The following is a 22,502-nucleotide window of genomic DNA, read 5'->3' on the forward strand; positions in this document are numbered from 1 at the left end:
CCAGGACAGCCCTCCTCTCCTGGCTCCCAGCCACCAGAAAGACAGCTCTTCCTCTAAAAACATTTTTATAGGGAAAAGGTAACACATTTAAAAACAAATGCTTAAAAACAAACAAACTTGATTTCTTTTTTAAAAAGCCCAAAGGCACAAAAGGGTAAAGAATAGAGCTCACCCCTACCCCAGACCCCTCAGGCCCCAGATCTCGTCCCCCTGAAATAGCCAGGTGTGTGTGTACATGTGGACGCACACGTGTGCGTTCTGCACGTGTGTGCATGAACTTGCACGTGTTCCCGAGTGTCCTGTGTTTGTGCACATGTCCCTCATCTTCCGTCTCACAGGGTCAGGGTGCAGGGTGTGCTCTGGTGAGCTGTTTTCTTTCTCACCTCACACCTGGGACGCTGGCTGAAGGAAGGCTCAGAAGTCAGAAGCGGTCCTCGGGAGGCAGCTTCAGGTGTGCGGCAGGGAGGCCCCCAACCTGGGAGCGTGGTGCCAGGGTGCTGCGGCGCTCGTGAAAACCAGCCGTGAGGTTCGAGGCTCTCCCAGGTGTTTGTGGATAAACCTTGCCTTCTCTCTCCTGGAGCAACAGTCCTGACGAGGCAGGGCTCAACCCCTCTTCCCGTGAGGACCCAGGGGTGAGGGCTCCTGGAGGGGCGGGTTCCCACTGCAGCTGACCGGCCCCCTCCTCTGTGGCCCCAGTTTACCCGTTTGTCTCTGCTTCTGCCCCACCTCAGCAACTCAGTGTGGGTGCTGGACAGGATCCTGGAGAACCTGTGGCAAACCCTTGCTTTTCAGATGGGGAGATGAAAGCCCGGAGAGGAGAAGGAGTCATAGGTGGACAGATGGGACCCAGTTCCGCCGGCTCCTGCCTCCAGCCTGGGGCTTTCTGGGGCCTCTAGAATGCTCTGTGACTTCACTGGAGCAACTGTCTGCAGCTGGCTGGGAACTCCTGATGACCAGGAGGCGTCCTCTCCCTCAGACCACAGTGCCACAGTGTGGTCTCCAGGAGGCCCCTCGTCCCTGGGCTGCCCATCTTCAGCGCCGAGTCCTGGCTGTGTCTCGCTCTCCCAGAGCCTCAGGTCTCAGGGAAGCTGGGGCTGGAGCCACCGTAGGCTTGCCCAGGGAAGGCAGGCCTTGGCTTCCTCAGGGCCAGGCGGAGGTCCCTGCCACACAGAGGTGCCTGTCACCCTTGCTTAGTGCTAAGATGTGGCCCATTTGTCCTGAGACGTCACAGCAGCTGCTCGCCGGGCTCTCCACCAGCCGACAGGGGCTAGTGCTGGGGCCGAACTCGCCCCCCCAGGTCCACAGGAGAAAGTCCTAACCCCAGACTTCAGACGTGATGCACCTCAAGACAGGGCCTTAAATGAGGTCACTGGGGTGGGTGATTTTCACAAAAGAGTGTTTTTCACCTGACTTTTACCCACCCTGTCTAAATCTAAGAACTAGCATGTTCCTAGCATGTGGTTGGAGCTCAGGCGACACTCTTTATTCAAGGCCAGATGTTTGTACATCACTCTTTGATCCCTGCACCAGAAGAAGCTGGTCTTGGCCATGAGAATACACCACTTGTCTTTGTCTCCATCATCTCTAGCACAGAGCTCCTGAGCACTTGGCCTCTACAGTCAGAGCATGTGGTCAGCGGTGACCAGGGAGCTCATTCCACACACAGCCAAACTTTGCATACCTGGAGGACACCAAGAGATCTCTTCTGGAGTTCCTTTCACACTCTTTTGTGAAAATCACATGACATTCACATTTCTCACCCATGAATAGAGTTTTGTTCACTTGCATATCGTCCATGCTGAAGGTGCAGGGGGACGGTGTCCCCGAGGCTGTCCTCTTAGGCTTTGCAGACACACCCACCCCGTTGCCCACCCTGCTGCAGGTGGCCTCCCCTCTGAGTCGCATCCTGTGTGAGCTGTCCCCTGCCTGCAGGTACTCCCTGGCAACTCCTCCTGCCTGCCACCCCCTCTTCTCTTCTCTGGTTGCCAGTGGCCCTTCTGTCCTGGAGGACTCACCTGTTGCGCGCACGCACACACGCGCGCGCACACACACACACACACACACGAGGAGAGCCCCGTGGTCACCAGTCCTCATTACCTCTGGACTACATCTGGGGAGGTGGGCAGTACCACTCATGTGGTGGGCCAGGAAGCCAAGGCCATAGGGGAGTCTGGATGTGACTGACAGCTCAGGCCACGCCCCGGCCCGTGACCCAGCCAGCTCTGTGGTGGACAGTCAGTTAACATTCCTGCCCCTGCCCCAGCAGTACCCTGAGACGTCGTTGACTGTGTCTTTGGCCATGGCAAGGCCTGATAACAGCACCCAGTGCCTGGCAGGGCCTCTCTCCCACTCATTCACCTGCCTCGCAGCAGGGCGTGGGGTGCGGCCTCCAAGAGGAAGGTCTCTTGCCTGAGGTCACAAGACTACGTGCTGATTCAGAAGACAAGCGGGGTGTGATGCCAACGGCCCTCTCCAAGCCCAGGGGCCGGGGAGGGGGTGGCACCTTTCTGGCCTTGGTGGAGGGCACCCAGATACCTCTGCAGTCCGAAGAGAGCTCCTGCACGTGTCCACACTGCCCTGCACCCTGCATGGGGCAGCCCTCGCAAGAACCCATCCCAGCCAGCCCAGAATCAGGGTTCTAGAACAATCAGACCCACGGACCCCTCTCGGAGACCTTCCTCCAGACCATCAATGCACCATTTCTGCCAGAGTTTCCATGGAAAGATCTATTTGCCAACAGCCAGACTCGAAGCCAAGCATGTTAAATCCACCCTCCCCCTACGCCAGCCGTGGTGCCCACTGCCTGTGGCTCCCTTTGTCCTGGGGGAGAACGGTGGCAATCCTCTAAACACATCCCCATTATCCCCATTCTTCACCTGATTTGTGGATTCCAACAATTCTTATTCAGTGGAATAAGGAGCAATTAACAGGCGAGGGATTTATTAAGGATAAGTCATGCCAGACAGTTTTGACAGCTTGTTCTGAGTGTGACAGAATCACAGAACCCGAGGTTGGAGGCATGATGTGCTTACACTTGTGCAGCATCTAACTCCAGGCTGGTGAAATCATCCCTGCCAAGCCGTCGGAACCGCGTGGATGAGGAGTCACAGGCATCAGAAATTGACCGGGAGATCCGAGACAAAGGGCACAGGACACTGCCATGCACCAGATGGGGCCAGCAATGGTGGGGACGGCAGTTTCATGAGAGGCCACAGAGGTCGATGTTAGGGTCTGTTTCCCAGAACATCCTCATCATGGACCTGGGGGGAGAGATGCCACAGCCACGCGGCTGAGTGGTAGGGTGGGAGGCACCAGCCCCCCGGAGGGGGCTCCTTCCCTACGCTGCTCAGAGGCCACAGAATGACTGGACAGCAATGGAGACTGAGTTTCCTGCCCACCCCACTCCCAGGAACACCCCGGGGAAGGCATGATGGGGAGAGGAGCCCCTCATCCCTGTGGAGTCAGAGTGGGGTCCCTGGGTCGCACAGCTCTAAAGCCCCTAGTGGATCAAATTTCCTCCCCAAAGAGAGATGATCAAGCCCTAACCTCCACACCTGTGCTGCGCCTCTGTTGGAAAAAGGCTCTCGGCAGATGCACATGGTAAGATGAGGACCTGTGTCAGGATGGGTTCTAACCCAAAGTGACGAGTGTCCTAGAACCAGAGAGAGGCACAGACAGGTAGAAGCAAGGTGGCCGTGGAACCACAGAGGCAGTGACATTCCCTATGCAACAGCTCAAGGGCTGCTCACCTCCAGGGCCTGGAAGGTGTGCAGGGGTAGATTCCCTTCCAGGCCCCCAAGAAAGAGCTGGCCCTGGAACACCTGGGCTTTGGACGCCCTCTCTCCAGCCAGCACTGTGTTAGGTGGCCCCAGGAGACAGAAAGCACTTTAGAGATAAAGAGCCAGTGGCTGAAGTCCAGGGGCCACGTCCCCTGACCAGGGCTGGCGGTGGAGCCACCAAGGAGACACTGGAAGGTCACAGGCGGGATTCATTTACCCCCCAAGACAGCAGTGACAAAAGAAGGGTTTCTATGCTTTCCTGGGCCCAAGGGAAGGTTGGGCCAGTTAGGCAGCATCCAGCGCGGCAGCGAGCAGCGCCCCGCGCCCCATCGCAGCCTTTGTTTATATTTATGAAATGAAGCGCCTGCTTGGCCAGCATTTGCTTAATTAACCCTAATTCTGAGCTAAGCTACCATAATCTTTAATTCTCTCTCATCACCGCAGACCCTCTGATAATTATTATTTTTATCTGCTCAGGAGTACTGAATCATCTGTTCCATTTCTTCTCTCCAAGGACACGGGAGCATAGACTCTCTCTATATGCCGAACGCCGACTGCACTGTTTGTCTCCTAACCCTAGTGCTCGGGAAGGAGGAGCATGGTGGAGCACGCTGCTGCAGACACTGTCACCAGTCTTCAGGCTTGTCCTGGCCATTACCAGTGGCGCCAGAACCCCGTGGAAGAGCAAAGAGGCAGTGCGCGGTGCCCGGGATGTCTTCCCAGTCCACCCTTCTCCCCAGCAGGGCTCCCTGTGCCAGTGAACCCCTCTCAGGGCAGAGAGCTTCCAGGATCACAAGGCCATTTTTCAAGTGACTTGCTCATGAGACGCCAGCTCTGCTCTCAGAGCCCCCTTTTACGTCCTGCTGGATGTGATCAGCTAAACCCTGAGGTGGAGACACCTGGCTTCAAATTCAATACCCAGCAGGTGGACAGGTAGCCAGCTCTTCGCTCTTCCTTGACGGGTTCTGTGCTTTCCTCAGACACCTCACAGGACAGCTACAGGCAACCTCCGATGCCCTCCTGCTACTTCCCAGAGGCTGAGAACACACTCGGAGCCAGGTGTTGTACGTGTAGGGTGCTGAGTGGGAGCACAGGAATGCACTGAAGGCAGAACTAAGGGCAGAGATGGACGGTGGTGGACAGAGGTGGACGGCAGTGGACAGGCACTAGGACAAAACCTGGATGTAATAGGCTCTAAAAAAGCTATAAAAAATACTTTCGATGTTCAGAGCGTGTGAGGCAATGTCTGATGTGTTTCCCACAATTCTTTTCAAGAAGATGACAGAGTGTCATTCCAATTCGGAGGGGGAGTGAGGTTTGTTCAGCAAACAGTGCCAGCGCTGGACCTGCTGTTCATCTGGAAGGACAGAGAGCTGGACGTGCTCTGCATGCTTTATCCAAAGACAGGCTCCCGCAGGTCCACCACGCAGGCAGGAAGGAGAGCTGCAGCGCTGGGGAGAAAATCCAGAAGAACATGTGCCTTCTGGAGGCTGGGCCCCGGCACATGGTGGAAGGGGAGGAGTCTGTGGAAAAGGAGCCCAGCCACAGGCCAATCGCACAGCAGGCCGCAGGCAGGGTCCCTGTCCCCATGGGAGACCTTCAAAATCATAATAACATCAAAGATGAACTAACCAATCAAAAACTGGGTACAAGTAAGCAACCTGAAGCAGGCCGCCAACACGAACAGCAGCTTGTGAAACTATGCTGAATCCACTGGAGGTCATGACTAGGAAATTCACACAGTAGTGAACACTTTTTTTTTTATTGCTTATTATATTACCAAAAATTCAAAGAATGATATTATCCATTGCACACAAAAATGCAAGAAGGAGCTTCTGTTAAGCATGTGAGATCTGCAGGCTTGGGGAAGTAACCCAGCAGCAGGGACTCAAGTTAGAGTGCTCGAGACTTTAGACCCCGGTGCCCTTTCTGTGTCCTACAGAAATCAGAGGACCAGGGCTGAGCAGGGCTCCGTGGTGGAGCATTTGCCTCGCTGGTGGGGCCCTGAGCTCCATCTCCAGCACTGCAGGCAGGGAGGGAAGAAAAGAAAATCAAAACAGGAGCTACAGTCCAGTCTACTGCCCTGCAATGGTCACAACCTGAACAGAGCAGGAAGCTCACCTGCAGGGGAGGGTCTGAGGAGCTGGGCGCAGGGTGTTCTGCAGATGGCTTAAGGGGGCTTACACCTCCGCTGCTGCTCGGGGGCTGCTCGGCACCCACTTGTTAGGCCAGGCATCTTCGCCAGTTGGGCTGCTGCAGAGAAACACTGCAGACCAGGGGCTCACACAGCAATTCAGCTCCCCTCCTCTGGAGGTGGGGTCCAAGGTCAGGGTGAGGGTGCTCTACGGCAGAGTGCACTCTGGGGTCTCTTTGTCAAGCCATGAGTCCTGTTGGGTCAGGACTCAACCCCTATCTTATTTGGACTGTCACCTCTTCACAAGGTCTCTCTCCAAGAAGAGTCACATGGAAGGGTGACAGCTTCATCACATGAATCTGGGGTCAAGACTCAGTCCAGTTCATTAGGAAAGCATTTATACTTGACCTTAAGCTTGTTTAACATTTCCACATGCTTCAAAGGAGAAAATATATACATAGTATGGTTTTACTATTTAAAAATGGCCCAAGCCAAAAAATACAGAGCAGTTATGTGTCCAGCAGTGCTAGAGTGAGTGTAGGGACAGCAGGACGGCTACTGACAACCCGAGGGTGGGGAGCAGGTCACAGGCCCCTTCCCTATGGACAGCCGTCCCCCCTCCGCAGGACCCACCCTGCATCCCAAGACCCCACAGATGGAACCAAACGCTGTCTACACTGTATTCGCTCCTACTTGTACATACCTATGATGACCTTTAATTTTCTTACAACGTGAACATGAATTAAAAGTCGAAAGGTGATTTTTGCATCGCAGATGCTTGGGAAGGAAAACCGCAAGCTCACAGCACTCTCCACGGTAAATCAGCACAATGACGAACAAGAAAATTAGAGCTCATTTTGTCCTCACCTCCAAACTTCAAAACCATAGAATCTACAAGAATGCTTTTAAGATAAATTCCTGTAATTTTGTTTCTACATAAGCTAAACAAATACCCTGTCAAAATAATTATCAATGATTGCCAAACATCAATATTTGAAAATGACAACTTTTTGAGTCTTTCTTAAAATGAGTCCTAGGTGTGAAGTTCTGTTGTTACAGTACTGTATGAAACACTTCTCCCGGATCTATTCTGGAATTTTCCGCTTAAAGTTTTTGGACCTTGATTGACTGTGGGCAACTGAACTGAAGAAACTGAAGCCACAGATGGTGAGGACTCTTATCTCTAGTTAAAAATCATCATGCTCTTTTAAAGAAAGAGCACTTGAAAACACAAAGTGGAGTCATGAGACGCTTGAGGATTCACTTAATCCGTTATGTGTACGACCTGGACCTCTCAGTCGCACCCCAGACAAGAGCCCTGCCCCGTGGGCCCTGCCTGGAGATTTGCTGGAGCCCGAGGAGGCTGTTAGTCAGGTTCCCTCACTGTGGGAAATACCTGAGGAAAACAGCTCAGAGTTTGAGAGGTCTCTGCCGATGGTCATCTGCCCTATTGCTTCTGGGCCTGTGGTGAGGTGGGCCACCATGAGAGGAGCATGTGGCAGAGGAAACTGCTCAGCTCATGGTGGCCAGGGGCAAAGGGAGACAGGAAGGGGCAGGGCGCCAGTGCCCCCTGAAGGACACAATCCCCATGGCCAGACGACCGCCAGCAGGCCCTGCCTCCTACAGGTTCACCACCCCCACAGCAGCACAGGTAGGGACCAAGGCTTCAGCACGGGTGTTTGGGGGACACTTACCCAACCCAGAGCAGAGACCCAGCCCCACAGGTGTGCCCTGACCCTGGTCAGGAAGTCCCTGCCTGGACAGCTGGGGACCTGCCTTGCGGGGTCACAGGCCCTGTCAGTGGAGCCGGGAACCCTCTGAGGTCGCAGAGCCGACCCTTAGTTCTACCTTTCCACACAGAAGGAGAGGAGAGCTCTCCAGCGCCGGCTCCGATAGTTCTGACGTGGCTGGAGAGGACTTCTAACCTCTGATGTTCAGAAAGTTCAGCAGAAAGGGCATGAGGAGGGCCCAAAGAGCCTAATTATGTTTTCACTGCACTTAAGCAGTGGGCAGGAGAATAAGGCCCCTTTTAATACTTAAATCCCTCCTTTGGAGCCTGGTCCTCACCATCATTCCTTTAATTGCTTAGAATTCAGAATTCATCTTATTGGACTTGCAAGACCACTGCCCAGGGCCCAGGCCTGGCCCAGACCCATCCGTCCTGGGCATCTGGGTTCACACGGCTCTGCCAGCGTTTCCCTTGGTCACAAGTCGCTCCTCCTTCCCCGCACACATCAGGCAAAGGAAACTAGCTGCTGCCACCAAGGAGGGCCACGCTGGAGCTGAGCTGCCTCTGAGTTCCTGGAGAGCCGGGGGCGGGGCAGGCAGCCCTCAGACCACAGTAGGCCTTACCTTCCCGCAGTCCCCACTACAACTGCTCCTCCAGCACAGTCCAGAGAACGAGAGGTGGCCTGTTTACCTCCGCAAGCCATGCACGGCCCCCGGGGTTTGGAAGACCACTTCAGACGTTAAACTTCCTCCTTTTGTTAGATGCCTGGTGATGCATAGAGATTCTCCACCTGTGTGAACACACCTGGCCAGCAATGGGTATTCCAGGTCTCCAGAGTTGGGAGGGGCACAGGCTTGAGGCCCAGGGTGACCAGAGGAATGAGAGAGGCTTCTGACTCTTTGTGAGAAACTGGAAATACAGTTCTTCTTTTTTTAGTTGTAGATGGACACAATACCTTTGTTTTATTTTTATTTATTTTTATGTGGTGCTGAGGATCTAACCCAGTGCCTCACATGTGCCAGGCAAGTGCACTACCACGGAGCCACAACCTGGAAATACAGCTTTTTCAGGAAATCTCTCATGACACACATACATATACGCTCACATGTGCACGTACTCACACCTGTGTGCTCACACATATGCCTGCACCCGTAATACACACACTCTTGAGCACCCACACAAAAAGGTGCACACACGTCCTCATACCTCCTGCACACACCCACACGAATGCATGCTCACTCACACCCATGCACACTCCCATGCATGTGTGCACGCACACACATGCCCATTCCTCACACTGTACATATACACACACAAATTCTCACAGACCTGCACCTGCACACATGCACAGGCACATGCACTCACACACGTGCATATACACACGCACACACCAATGCCCATGCGGTCTCATGCATGCACATGCACACACATGCCTACGTGCATGGCCCTTCTGCCCTGGGTTGACCCTCAGCCGCCCGTTTCCCCCTGCTGCCCAGTGCTGCAGCAGTCGCCTCTTCTACACCGCATGGATTTCTGGCCTATATACTTTTTTTCTTAGAGCTAATGTAACAAAGCATCATAAACTAGGATGTTTATAAACAGAAAGTCATTCTCTCCAGATTCTGGAGGCTGCAACGCCATAGCTGAGATGTGGGCAGGACCTTGCTCTCCGGAGGAAGGCCCTTCCCCTTTCTGCAGCTCTGGACTGGCTGGCTTCCCTGGCTTGTAGACGCAGCACACCAGTCTCATCTGTTGTCACGTGTCTCTTCCCTGAGTGTCTGTCTCATCTTTCCAGAGACACCAGTCCCTGGAGCAGGGCCATCAGACTCAGCACAGTCTCATTGTAACTATTGGCTTTTGCAAAGACCCTTTGCCCAAGGTAGGTCATGCTCTGAGATTCTGGGTGGATGAAAATTTGGAGGACACCATTTGACCAGGGCACTGCCTTGGCAGATTGGAGGCCTGGTCCTACCTTGCTCTGACCCTTTAATATCCCGCTGATATGTTGTTCTCTCCAAATCAGATCTAACTGTGGTTGAGGTCCCCAATTGGCAGTAAAGGTTTCCAAAGGCAGGATAGAGAGGCAACCCCATTGGCACCATGCTTCATAAACTGACAGCCACAGCTTCCTCCAAACATGAGAACCCTGGAACTGAGGGGGGAAAGTTCCTGATTTCCACAGAGGAGGGTGTCTCAATCTCGGCGCCATTGACAGCAACGATCTGATGAGTCTCTGAGGAGCAGCTGCCCTGTGCACGGCAGGCTGTTGAGGCATCCCTGGCCTCTGTCCACAGGATGCCAGCAGACTCTTTCCCTGCAGCAGTGCAAGCCCAGATGTCTTCAGCTAGTAGAGAACCACTGCTGTGGACCCTGGTCCAAAGGCCAGCACTGTGCCCAGTGGTTCCAACGGGCAAAGCCTTTCTGCAAGCCCAGGGTCCCCATGCACTGGTCTATGTGTAGTTTGTCCAGGTTGGACTCTCTCTGATGTGCGTCTTGATGCCTTCCACCTACAAACCCAGTCAGAGCAGCCTGACTATCCCCACACAAACTGCAGGGTCCCCTTGTGCACGTGCCTAGTCCTAGCAGGTCTCTGCCCATCACGTGGCCTCACTCTCCCCTCCATCTGTTAACAGGCTTCTCAGTCGAGGAGGTTTTTTGTTTGTTTGGGTTTTTTTTTTTTTTTTTTTGGTACCAGGGATTGAACCCAGGGTGATTAACCACTGAGCCACATCCCCAGCCCTTTTTGTAGTTTTCAAATTTAGAGACAGGGTCTCGCTGAGTTGCTTAGGGCCTCAAGAAGTTGCTGAGGCTGGCTTTGAACTTGTGATCCTTCTGCCTCAGCCTCTCGAGTCACTGGGATTACAAGCGTGTGCCACAGTGCAGCCTCAGTCTAGGCTTTTTTAAAGGGAAAAAAAACTGGGCCCATACTGTGCCAAAATTCTTGACAATTAATTTTCTCTTCCTTCTATGCTAAATGTCTATTTTTAAAATCAAAATTCAAGGAATCTGATCCATATTTGGTACAAGGCTCGTGACCTGATACTAAGCTCAACTCAAGGACTGCCCCGCACCTCTGCCTAGTTGAGTGAGAGGGCATGTAGGCAATTAAGCCAGTGGTGAGTGTTGGATTCCCAGGGTTGGGTAAGTAAGTTAGAAGCTTAAGAAAGTGTCTGGTCAGCAGAGGAGGCACTCAGCACTCAGGCAGCCGGGGGTGTGTGGAGGCACGTTCTGGGGCTCCTCCTCCCTCCCTGTGCCTGCCTCCAAGGTCTGGGGTGCAGCACTTCCCCCCCCATGGGGGCCCATGATGCGACAGCCGGCCTTCAGCAAGGGGATGATTCCTCATTTGTATTTCTGTTTCCTAAGGGCTGCGTGCTGACCCCTCAGGAGCCCTGGCGGCTTTCAACTGCACAGAGACTCAACAACAAACAGGAAATCCTGGCAAGAATGTCAGGGAGGTGAGGGTCTGAGGGGAGCATGGGACAGGCCCAAGGATGGCCTCAGAGGGGGAGAGCATTATTCTCTTTCTTGGTCCCTTAGGGACGTACTGCGGTGAGCCTGTGGCCACTACCATCTGACCACCTCCTCATGCAGCGAATCCCGACCACCACGGTGATGGTCTAGGAAGAGATCAGCTGGGTCCAGGCTGACGGTGAGAGCACACACCACAGAACATGCAAGAAGATATGTTCAAGATGATCAACAGGATCCCACTCGGATCCTGTCTGTGGGCTGTTCCACAGGCAAAGATGACCCTGGCCTTCAGAGAAAAGTGCTGGCTCTGAGAATTCAGATGACGGTTGTAGCTGATCTGTGACCAGGGAAGTTCCATGTATTCCACTTGGGGAAGAGCACGGGCCTCAAGCATCGAGTGGGCTGTGTCTCTGGGGTGTGGTCCCTTAAACTCCCCCTGGACAGTGACTCTCCATCTCGCCAGACCCAGCCAGCCACGTGAGGTGGTCTTCTGTCACCACATTGCCTCCTTCTCAGTAACATTGATGGAGGATTTCTTTTTAATCCAACTTGACTGAAAGGAATGTGAATTTGAAGCCCCAGAAGACCTGCTGGAAGCCAAAGTCTTTGCATCATGTGACTGGAGAGGTTGCCCAGCTGTGGGACAAGTCCTCCTGTCCCCTGGCTGTGGGCGCTCAGCTGTGGAAACATGCCCCAAGTCCCACACAGGAGGCAGGCGGGAAAACCAGTTCCCTCCAGGACCACCTGCCTCCACCCGGCTGTCAGGACCAGAATGTGTCCTTTGTCTACCCCAGGTCCCCGGGTGATGCTCTTCATGGTCCTTGTTTACACGTAAGATTCTGGACATCTCTGGAGATCCTCCTGCTGCAGCCAGAATAACTAAGACTTAGCCGCATGGTGGTAAATGTGGTGCCCAGGTGGCTGAGAAGCAGGGTCTTCCAGGTGACTCTTGCTGGCAGCCGAGATCCTGTGAACGGATGGGCTTCTCTCCTCCAGCCTCCCAAGCACTTGAGCATGGGGCAGAGGGGGTGAGAGGACGTCAAGGGCCCAGTGACCAAGTGATGGTGTTGAATGCCCTGATGTCCAGTCTTGGAGGGTGCCCAAGAGGGAGGGAGGATTAGCAAATGGGGGCCATTTTCAGACAATCCTTAAGGCCAAGTGACTGTGTGCTCACTTATACGCCCCCCTGGGGGAGTCTGGGACATCTGTAAAGTGCCCCTGCTCCCAGCAGGGGGGAGAGGGCCTTGGGCTGGGGGGAGCCCGGCGGCAGCCAGCTCAGAACACAGCCATGCTCCCCAGGCTCCTGCAGGGTCCCTCACGACAGCGGCCTCCAGGGCTGGGAGGTGAACGCTGGCATCAGGTTGGAACCCACGGTGCCAGGCGCGAGGACCTCTGAGCAGCGTTTGTGGGGCTAAACGAAGGTGACTCTCCAGGAGAAAAGTGTGCATTGATGATCACCTAGGCCTGGTGGCGATGGCCCTCCTCATGCCTCTGTCCAGGGACCTCCCGGCCCGGCTCCCTTCCTGGCCTCGACACCCCTGAGAGGGTTAGAAATCATCTCTTTCCCTTTTTACTTGCTGTCACTCTCCTCCCTCACCCCGGGGGACTCCTCAATTTCTCACCCCTGTGGTTTGGGGATGGGGAGAGGCTTGTTGAGGTAGCTATGGAGGAGGACAAGCCCTGGGAGAAAGGTCCCCCTGCTGGCCCCACCAGGAAGAGCACAAGTCCCCAGGCTCCCGTATGGGGACGCCATCCTGTGTGTGCACGCCCAGGCAGGTGGGCAAGTGCCTTCCCTGTCCCAGCCCCTGGGGGCCACAGCCTCCTGCCCACCTGAGGTCCCCCTCTGCCCACTGGCCCAGCTGCAGACATGGCTCCATGCCCTCCCCTCAGATGCATGGCTCTGTTTCCTGCTCTCTCTGCTCTGAGAGGTGACTTCAGGCTCCGGTGTTGTGTCGGGCACACTTGTACACACGTGCATGCTCAGACACACATCCTCAGGCACACTTAGATATGCCCTTGCTCCTGCCTGGGCCACATCCCACACTGGCTTGAGGGGAACTCGAGGCTTCCTGCATGGGGCTGAGCAGGAAGGTGGACAGACTGCGGGGCACCCATCAGCCAGCTCCTGACCCAGCATGAGTGAAGTCTGCCATGGAACCCACCCCGAGGCAGCCTGGTGGCCGGGCTGGCACCTCCCAGGTCACCCCTCTGGGAGTGGGAAGGGGCTGACGTGGAAACTAGAAGGAGACGGGCCGCAGCCTCAGGTGAGGATGGTCATGACTCTCCCGACTAACTCACAGGGCTTGAGGGTGTTGTGGCAGCACGGCTGGGCCGCTCGTGAGCCAGGGGCAGGCACGGGAAGCTGGAGAGGTCCCCTGGGCCTCTTCATGGAAGGGTGTGACCAAAGAGTCAATATTCTCTGGACCCAGTGGCACGTGGCCTGGGCCTGGGCATGGGAGGCCAGGCAGCCTGGCTGATGGGTGACAGCTGGGTTGTGTCTCAGCAGAAGGGCCGTGGGTGGCAGCCCCTGAGAAGGGTGCAGGGTGCCTCCACTCAGCACAGGGAGCAAGGGCAGAGCACATGGCCTCCCTCCCAGCAAGCTTGGCAGCAAGGTCAGCACCCAGATCCCAGGACAGCCCCGGTGCTGGTGCCACAGTGGCCAGCGAGCTGCTCCCCACCGTTCTCTCCCACCTGCAGCCCCCAGGGCGGTGGACCTCTGCCACGCCAGCAGGGTGGTGTGGGATACTCCTTTTCCTTCTCTGTTCCCAGGGCTTGAGCCTTTTGGAGGGAGGCAGAGGCACCAGCCACGGAGGAACAGTTCCCAGAGATGGGGAGCAGCACCTGTGGGGAGGATAGGGCAGGCACAGGTGCCTGGGGGCATGGTGGAGGGCCCGGCACAGTGCAGACCCCACACAACGCTGGCCAGCTGCCGGCCTCCCCTGCAGCAGGCCAGTGTGACTCTGCAAAGCTGGTGAATGTGGAGGTGACAATGTGGCCTCGCCGGGTGGCAGAGGCAGGCAGCAGCTCGGCCCTGTGCCCTGAGACCGCCCGCAGCTCTAGGGCCCGCCCCACCCAGGTCTTGATGCCTGTGTCTGGGGAGGCTGGAGCTGTCTTCCCGAGTGGGCTGTTGCCTCTGGGCAGCATGGACTGGGCCTGGCTTGTCCTGGAGCGTCTCCAGTGCCCGTCGTGGCTGGTGCCCAGGAAGGGTGTGGTGCGGTGAAGCGGCAGGGAGCAGCCTTTAGTCTGGTCTTTTGCAAGTGCAGAGCAAGTGGCCAGCTGTGCTCAGGGCTGCAGCGGATGTCCTGGGCTGGACCCTCCTGCTCTGGACAGCACCAGTCACTGCCTCTGCACTCTCCGCTCTCCAGTGGGCACTGGATTCTGCCCGCCCAGTGGCCAGGTATGTGAGCTCCACCCCCTCCTCCAGCTCCTCCTGCACCTGAGGGCTCGTGTGGGTCTGTGTTCCCAGGGTCCCGGCTGCAGGTGGGTTGATACAGAGTGGGCAAAGGCGGCTGTCCCTCAGGATGAGCCGGACTGGCCTGTGTCGCTTGGACACAGTGAGATCTGGCTGCCAGGTAGAGCGGGGAACCACGGCACAGCAATGAGGACTTGGGCTGCCACCGTGCCAGCTGGGATGTGCCGAGGATGGCGAGGTCTCCCGGCCAGCGGCCTGCTGCAGTGCACGTGCTGGGGCTCCTGAGCTGAGATCCGCGCTGACAGGTCTGAGGAAGCTTCGCTCAGGCCACGGGGTGCCTCCGGGGACGCAGCGAATGGCTTCTTAGTCCCATGTTATTGCTTTGCCCTGTGGACAGCGTGGCCTGCCCTGTGGCCCCCACACTCGGCCCCTCCTCCTGGCCATACAGTGGTGTCTGCGGCTCTTCCTGCGGCTGGGAAGGGTGTGTGGCAGAACAGCAGCATGGAATGTGGGCAGACATCAGGATTTTACTTTTAAGTCTGTCCCTGAAGTTCCCAAGTTGTCCTCCAGGCCTCCTCCCCACCCGCTGCGCGGACAGGGCTCTGAGGACAAGGAGGTAGAGCCCGAGACACAGAGCCTGGTCCCTGCATGGCCAGATGGAGTGTGATCAGAGCCAGAAGCCGGCTGCCCTGTGGGCCAACTCTGACACTGGAGGGTCTGCAGCCGTTGGCCTCTTCTGGCAAATATGGTCCATGAGGATGGAGGCCAGCCTCCTCACATGTTGTGGGTGGCAGTGCTTCTCAGATAAACAGGGACGGAAGGAAACAGAAGGTGGAGCACATAAAAACCACTGGGAAAGTCAAAAACGAAAATTGTGTATAACGGTTTTGCCGTCCCAGAGACCACAGCATGGGTGCACGGATGGAGAATGGATGGAAGGATGTGTCCTTCTTTTCTTCTTTGAAAGGGAGATGAAGTGACTGGGTAGAGGAGACCGGCCACTGCTCCTGTGGCTGCTGACGTCTGCCATCTCCTGGAGGGTGGCTGAGGACCGGCCTGCCTCAGGACAGGAGGACTTGGCCGGCTGGAGCCGTGGCAAGAGGGAGTAGCCCTAAGGGAAGGGTGAAGGCCTCCGCCATCCTCCTTCCTGGACTCCGGAAGCACCAAAGGCCGACTGAAGAACAGCACCCGAGCTCCTGGTGATGGGAAAGGCCAGCTGGCCACTGAGCGGAGGCCGGGAAATTGAGACAGGGACACACGTAGCTCTGCGTCAAAGGTTTCGTACAGAGTCCTGTGCTCACGCGTGGCTTTCCGTCTTGTTCAGTGAGAATCATGCTGCGCTTTAGGGGTTAGAATTTCTACAGAGCACAGAGTTCATTTCCCAGGAGAGAAAATCACCCAAAACTTTGTTTTTATGTGAAGTGTCAGGAAACAATACTCTTCTTTCAAATAAAATGCATCTTACCTAAAGCTGGTGACACCTCACTAAACTGATTTTATGGTCCCTTAGTAGATGACAAGTTTCCTGATGGACACATTCCCCTCCATCTCCTGACTGGCCTGTGACAATGGCCTACCTGTCTCTTTTTATGAGCAAGCAGGGCTCGGATACAGTTGTACAGGTTGTGCACCAACACTCCAGGATGCAATAGGATACTGGTGGTCCACAGCATCCACAGGATGAGTAGCTCTGGTGATAGCAAGTGACACTGGAATTTGTCTTAATTGAGCTATCAAGCGAATGAAATTAACGCTAGTTTGACAAAACCGAGTCACTAGTGGTCCCTGAGCCCATCTCTTGCATTTCTAAGATGAAGCCAATTTGAAGTGGCTCTGTTTGCCTCTGGTAGTTGTTTTAAGAATGAAATAAAAGGCGTCAGGGGCCGATCTAGACAAGACTTCAGTCTCAGCACTCCTGTCGGCTGGTGGTGCCTCCTGTGTTTAAACTCCCCAAGTTTTGCAGATGGGCCTTGTCCCTGCAGTCACAGGGGCCAGCCTCCTTCACACCATGCTATCCACGGGCCCCCGGCCTGCACCCAGGCCCCACTGGGTGCCCAGCACAGTGAGCCGGGGACCCTGTATTCAGCAGACCTGAGCCACGCTCAGCTCCCAGGCTCTGATCCAGCTGACAAGGGCAGCTCCTCTGCACCTGTCTCCCTGGAGGTCTGACTTCCAGACCAGAAGAGGGGGCTGGCTCCAAGAGCAAACATGAACCACCACCTCCAGGAGGCCTGGGGTGGGCTGCCACTGTGGTTTGCCAAAATGGCCACTAATCCGATCTGGGCTGGGCGGGTTTTTTTTTTGGGTGCTGGGTATTGAGCCCAGGGATGCTTGAACAGCAAGCCACACCCCCAGCCCTTTCTGTGTTTTACTCAGAGACAGGGTCTGGCTAAGTTGCTCAGGAGCTTGCTAAGTTGCTGAGGCTGGCTTTGAACTCACACTCAGCCTCTCTGGCTGCTGGGATCATGGGTGTGCAACCCCACACCCTTCTCCAATCTGTTGTTTAAAAAGCCCAGAGACAGGGCTGGGGATGTGGCTCAAGCGGTAGCGCGCTCGCCTGGCATGCGTGCGGCCCGGGTTCGATCCTCAGCACCACATACCAACAAAGATGTTGTGTCCACCGAGAACTAAAAAATAAATATTAAAAATAAAAAAAAAAAAGCCCAGAGACATCACCAGGACGCTGCAAAGCTAGCCAGCTGGAACACCCCACTCCACACAGCCATGCGAGCCCTCCCTCTCACCGACCCCCGGGTGCCCAGGAGATAGGTCTCTGAACCCCGACTTTGAGCACCTGCAGAAGCCCTGCCCACTCCACTGCAAAGTGATATTCGCAAGCAGAGGACGAGTACTCCATGACTATTCCATTTCTTCTTTTAAAAAGAGAACAGCATGAAGAGCCCAGGCCAAGGAGAACATGTCCACTGACGCCAGGCAGGGGGTCTCTGGGAACTGAGGGCAGCGTCCTAGGGTATTACTAAACAATCTGCTGTCCTCATCAACTCTGTTTTTATGGGCTGCCCCATAAAATCAATAACATTGAAGACCTTTGAGCTATCTTGAGGATGCTGTCAATTAAAATAAATGAGACTTATTTCTAATAATTCCCAGAACCACATGACCTCTCCTTCCACCCTTCTGGCCTGCTCTGTGAGTCGGCCTTAGGTCAGGGGAGGAGACCGCCACATTTGGCCCCCAAGTCCACCGGTGTGGAGCAGCTGTGGGGGTCCTGCTTAGTGGTAGCTCAGAAAGAGCGGGGACTGCCTGCCCCCGGGGTCTTGCCGCCCACCCAGGCCAAGGATAGATGCTGATGGAGCCCGTCCCTGTGTCCTTCCAGGTGCCGCTGGCACTCCAGCTGGTCTCCACAATCAACTTAGAGGAGGAAGGATCCTGGCACCTGAAACCACATCTCACCGCGGGCAGTCGGCCGGGGACCTTCGGCACGATCTCAGATACATTTTCCCAGGCCAGTTTGTTGGGACGCTCTGGAAACTTGGAGAGAAGGGGACCTTCAGGAAGGAGCCCAAGAGGTTGCAGTTTCAAGCCACTGTCTCTGGGGGAAACGCAGCGTGATTCTGGGGACACTGAGGCAGGCACAGTACACACATCCGAGGTATCCTGCTGGGCAGTCCCTGAGGAGCCCTTTCCTAGTGCTGCAGAGCCAGTGTGGCCCCTTCAGCACCCTGAAGGAGCCGCCAGGCAGGGGACAGGTCTGACCAGGGAAGTCGCTGGAGCTCAGGGAAGGGAGCCGCCCACCTCATGTCCACAGGGCGCCTGGGGCTCCGCAGGGGTGAGGGCCCATGGGAGGTGGGTCTGGCCATATTCGGCTCCTTTGAGACTACCAGTGCCATCCGGTCACTTTGAGAGTGTTTTTGGCAAACTTGGAAAGTTATTTTCACTTGATCATGTCAAAGTGGAGCACCGGAAAGACCACAGCCAGCAAAGGAGCTGGTGGCCCATTTTCTTCAAGTAAATTAAAACCACTTTTGGGGTTAAACACCCCGAGAAAGTTCAGGCCTCCTAAGTGTGGGGTCCTGGGTCAAGTTACCCAAGGACACAGCCCAAGAGCGCTGAGGAGGGGACAGGAAGGTTGGCACTGTCCTGATCCCACCAGCCTACTCTCCCACGGCACTTGCAACACACCCACCCTGGGCTGTGCATGTTCTCATCAGTGGGACGGGAAAGGTAATCTCATCATCAGGATCGCCATCACTCAAAGGCCTTGGTGCAGGGGCTCCCTCCCGGCCCCCAGCTGCAGGGTCTCTCCCTCCTCCCGAGCACCTGTGCTTGTGTCCTTCCCTCTCCCAGGTCGCCCCAGTGCCCTTCACCCTCGGGAGAGAGGCCCCTTTCTCTTGGTCCATTGTACTGACAACAGGCCAGACGGCCTCCTGACCTGGCAGGTCACTAGAACACACAGACTCGCTTACCCCCAAGTCAAGCTGGCATCTACACACACACTCACACACACACACATGCTCACACACACATGCTCACATACACTCACACAGACGCTCACACACAGGCTCACACACACATGCTCACACACACACACTCACACCCACACACACACACATGCTCACACACACATGCTCACATACACTCACACACACACTCTCACACACACACTCACACACACGCTCACACACATGCTCACACACACACATGCTCACACACACATGCTCACATACACTCACACACACACTCTCACACACACGCTCACACACACACACACACATGCTCACATACACTCACACACACACACTCACACTCACACACTCACACACATGCTCACACACACACTCACACACATGCTCACACCCACACATGCGCACACACACACACCTTTCCTGGCTATGCTGGATGGTGGAAGCCAGCTGAAGCTGGTGCCAAGGACATGTCCCACACTTGGGTGGCCTCCTAGGACCTTGGGTCTCCTGAATGCGGGAGTCAGACCTGCGAGGGGGGCAGCCAGGGATCTGTCCAAGGTCCTGCTGACGACACCCTCAGAGGTGCCTCTCCAGCTCTGTCCTCCTGTATGCCTTAGGGGAGGCAATGGACCCCAGGAGGAGCCTTGCACCCCAGCCCCGTGGGGGCACTGATCTGAGGGTGAATCCCCCCTTAATAACTCTCACAAACTAAACACACAGAGCAAGGAATCCCTGTCTCCACCACTATTCAACCCTCCACAGCCCTGCGGATCTTCTCCACCCCTCTCCTGTCCTCTCTGGACAGGGACACCTTCCAGGAAAGTGGAAACGCGTGCACACACACACACACACACGCACACGCGCGCACACACACACACACGCACAGCTCCCTTCTGCTTGCTCTGAGGCAGCTGTGTGAGCCAGGCAGGACAGGACAAACTTCAGGAGCCTGACCCCATCCATTCAGCTTCGTGGGGCATTGTAGAAGGACCCGTTGAATGCTGCTTCTCTCTGATGGCTTTGAGATGGGCAGTGTGTGCGGGACACTTCTCGCCTTGCAGAGGGGTTGGTATCTCCCAAGACATGCTGGAGCCCAGAGACCCTGTCTGCAGGCCCCTGCTGACCCCTGCAACTCCCCTGTGGCAGCCCTCCCACCACATTGGACCCTCAGGTGAGCCCCCCTTGAGTTGTTTTGGAGCAGAAACGGTTCTTCTTTCGTGTTGGCCAAGGATCCGAGTCTGTCCCGGGGGTGGGACTTGCATCCTGCACCCCCAACTAGAAACTTGAAGATCTCAGAGGGAGGAGGAGGTGCCTGAGAGCGTGGTGCCCACCCCTCCACCTTCCTCGGCCCCCTGCTGGCCTTGCCCAAGAACCATGGCAGCATTGTGTTTGATTCTGATGAACAACAGTGCTGCGATGCCTTCCAACTCGACAAGACACAAAATTTAGGTGCTGAGAGAGATACTTCAATTTCAAGCTTAAAGATTACTTTGGGTCCCTCAGGACTCAGAAGCAATTTAGAGCTGATACCCTGAACAAGAGAAAGGTTAGGAGATTAAGACCAACTGCTGTTTGGATAAATGGTTGGTAATTGCCCATATCCGCAATTATACACTGGCATATAATTTCTTTTCCGCTACCTTTCTCCTCTCCTGCGTCCCGTCAGGGTTGATTCGGAAGGAGCCCACCTTGGTCTTCTTCTGCCGAGCTTTGGTGATGTCATACTCCACCTCGTTCATCAGGGCCCTGCATGCTAAACAAGACACAGACAGCTGTGACCAGGGAGTGGCCTCGGAAGGGCAGTGGAAGCCCCCTCTGCTCGGACCCAGCAACGGGGACTGTGCTAGGAATGGGGGGCTTCCCGCCTCACAGCCTCAGATGCCATCAGACGCAGACTTGGAGAGCGTTTTCTTTGTATTCCCTTCTGTGCTCTTTGTGTTTTGAAAACCATGTTTTACTTTTGCATCTGCCACCAGAACTGTGCTCACAGTCCCTACTTTATGTTCACAGTAGAACCATCTTTACAGAGTGAAGGTGCTTGCACCCCCAGCCCGTTGGACACCCCAAAGCCCTCTGGCTGCATCTGTCAGACCCAATCTCCCTCTGCATCACTCAGTCCAAAATGCATCCTGTTTCTGTAGACTGACTCTTGCTGGAATTGAAGTCGCAGGGGACCCTCTGAAACTTTTTTATTCTAGGCCACGTAGCACTTTGTCCTCCTAAAATTCCTTTTCCCCTTCCAGGGCAAAACTGCCCAACTGGAGACCCCCCAGGCGCAGCACTGGGACTGAGTCCTTGCAAGTGAAAAGCAGACCAAGTGCCCCTGCCCTACCTGTGGCCAGGAGCTAGCACAGCACACCAGCCGAGGGGCGCCGGAGAAACGACGGTGGGCCAGCGCCCCGAGCAGCAAGGAGCCATGGTCCTGCACCAACAGCCCGTCTGGCGCTGCATGTCTTATTGGAGCCCTATATTTGGAGTCTCCTTGTTAGAAAGGGTTGGTTACTTTGCATGCCGTTGACCTGACCCTGCATTTGGTGCTCTCTTCAGAGCATGGCTGCTGGTGGCATGGCCTGTGCTGATTGTGACAAGGCCAACTGTGGCCAGGGAGGCTGGCTGCCCTCCAGGTCCTTCCAGTGGCCCAGCCCTGCATAGTGCCTTGCCGTGGCACTGTGATGGTGGCCCTGGGCTGCCCATCTTGCAGACATGACTGGGAGGGAGGGAGAGGCACACCCAGGTCTGCAGCTCCGAGCTACCCTCTGAGCACCTGGACCCGAAGCTCAGACGCAGGCTGCACAGGCCGGGGCCATCATCCTGAGCCTGCTGCCCTGACAGCCAAGTGCCCCCTGACCAGTGTGAACTGCCATCTCTGGTAAACCCAGGAGCTCCCTGGGTAGGTGCAGCCCTGGGGACTTCTGGGACTCCGTCCTTCTGGCACTCGAGGTCTCTCCCAGGTCCTGGTCAGCAGGGGATGGCAGCCCTGCTCGGCCCATGGTCAGAGGCGTTGAAGACTGACTGAGCTGGCCTCTACCCTCTGCTGGCCACAGCAGGCAGAGGTGGAATGCTGCCACCCATGCCCCTCTCATGTTCCCCAGGCCCGAGAGCAAGCACCCCCTTCACAGCTAGGCAAGGCCCTGCCCAGTCCAGATCTCCCTGTAGACCAGCTGGCCCTTCGCCCCTCCACTCCCCTCCTGAATTGTGGACACTGGCTGGGGCTCGCAGGAGCAGGGCACTCTGGGGTACATCAGGTGAAGAACTTCAGGGCAGGTGACTTTCAGGGAGCTGCTGTGCCTTCCTCCAGGTAGTAGAGGGGAGAGTGGTGGGACAGAAGGACCATGGCCTTGCCCTGAGCTGCCCCTGACTTCAGACTTAGTGTGGAATAGGCCACTTCTCACAGGAGAGGGTGCAAGGCTCTCTAAGCTCCTGGCACACACAGCGGCTTGGTCACTGCTGTCCTTTCCTGCCCCTCTGGATTCTGGTTGGAGACCCTGACTGGGCGTGGTGACAAGCGTGGGACCCCATGCCCTGCCATCTCTCTCTGACTGCATCTGCG

The 22,502-nt window shown here is 55.8% G+C and overlaps 1 protein-coding gene across 1 annotated transcript in view; it reads right to left on the bottom strand.

Moving 5' to 3' along the window:
* Nucleotides 1-20,697, bottom strand: part of CNPY1 (canopy FGF signaling regulator 1) — a gene marked incomplete at its 3' end in the record, with an annotated part of 32,405 nt that extends 11,708 nt beyond the window's left edge. The window contains exon 1 of the mRNA XM_081287691.1: nt 20,593-20,697. Coding sequence (XP_081143817.1) covers nt 20,593-20,691 — 99 coding nt within the window. The 5' untranslated portion in view covers nt 20,692-20,697. The remainder of the gene's footprint in view (nt 1-20,592) is intronic.
* Nucleotides 20,698-22,502: the final 1,805 nt, after the last annotated feature.

The sequence above is a fragment of the Spermophilus citellus genome (assembly GCF_964194105.1).
Source record: "Spermophilus citellus genome assembly, chromosome: 3".
Taxonomy (NCBI): domain Eukaryota; kingdom Metazoa; phylum Chordata; class Mammalia; order Rodentia; family Sciuridae; genus Spermophilus; species Spermophilus citellus.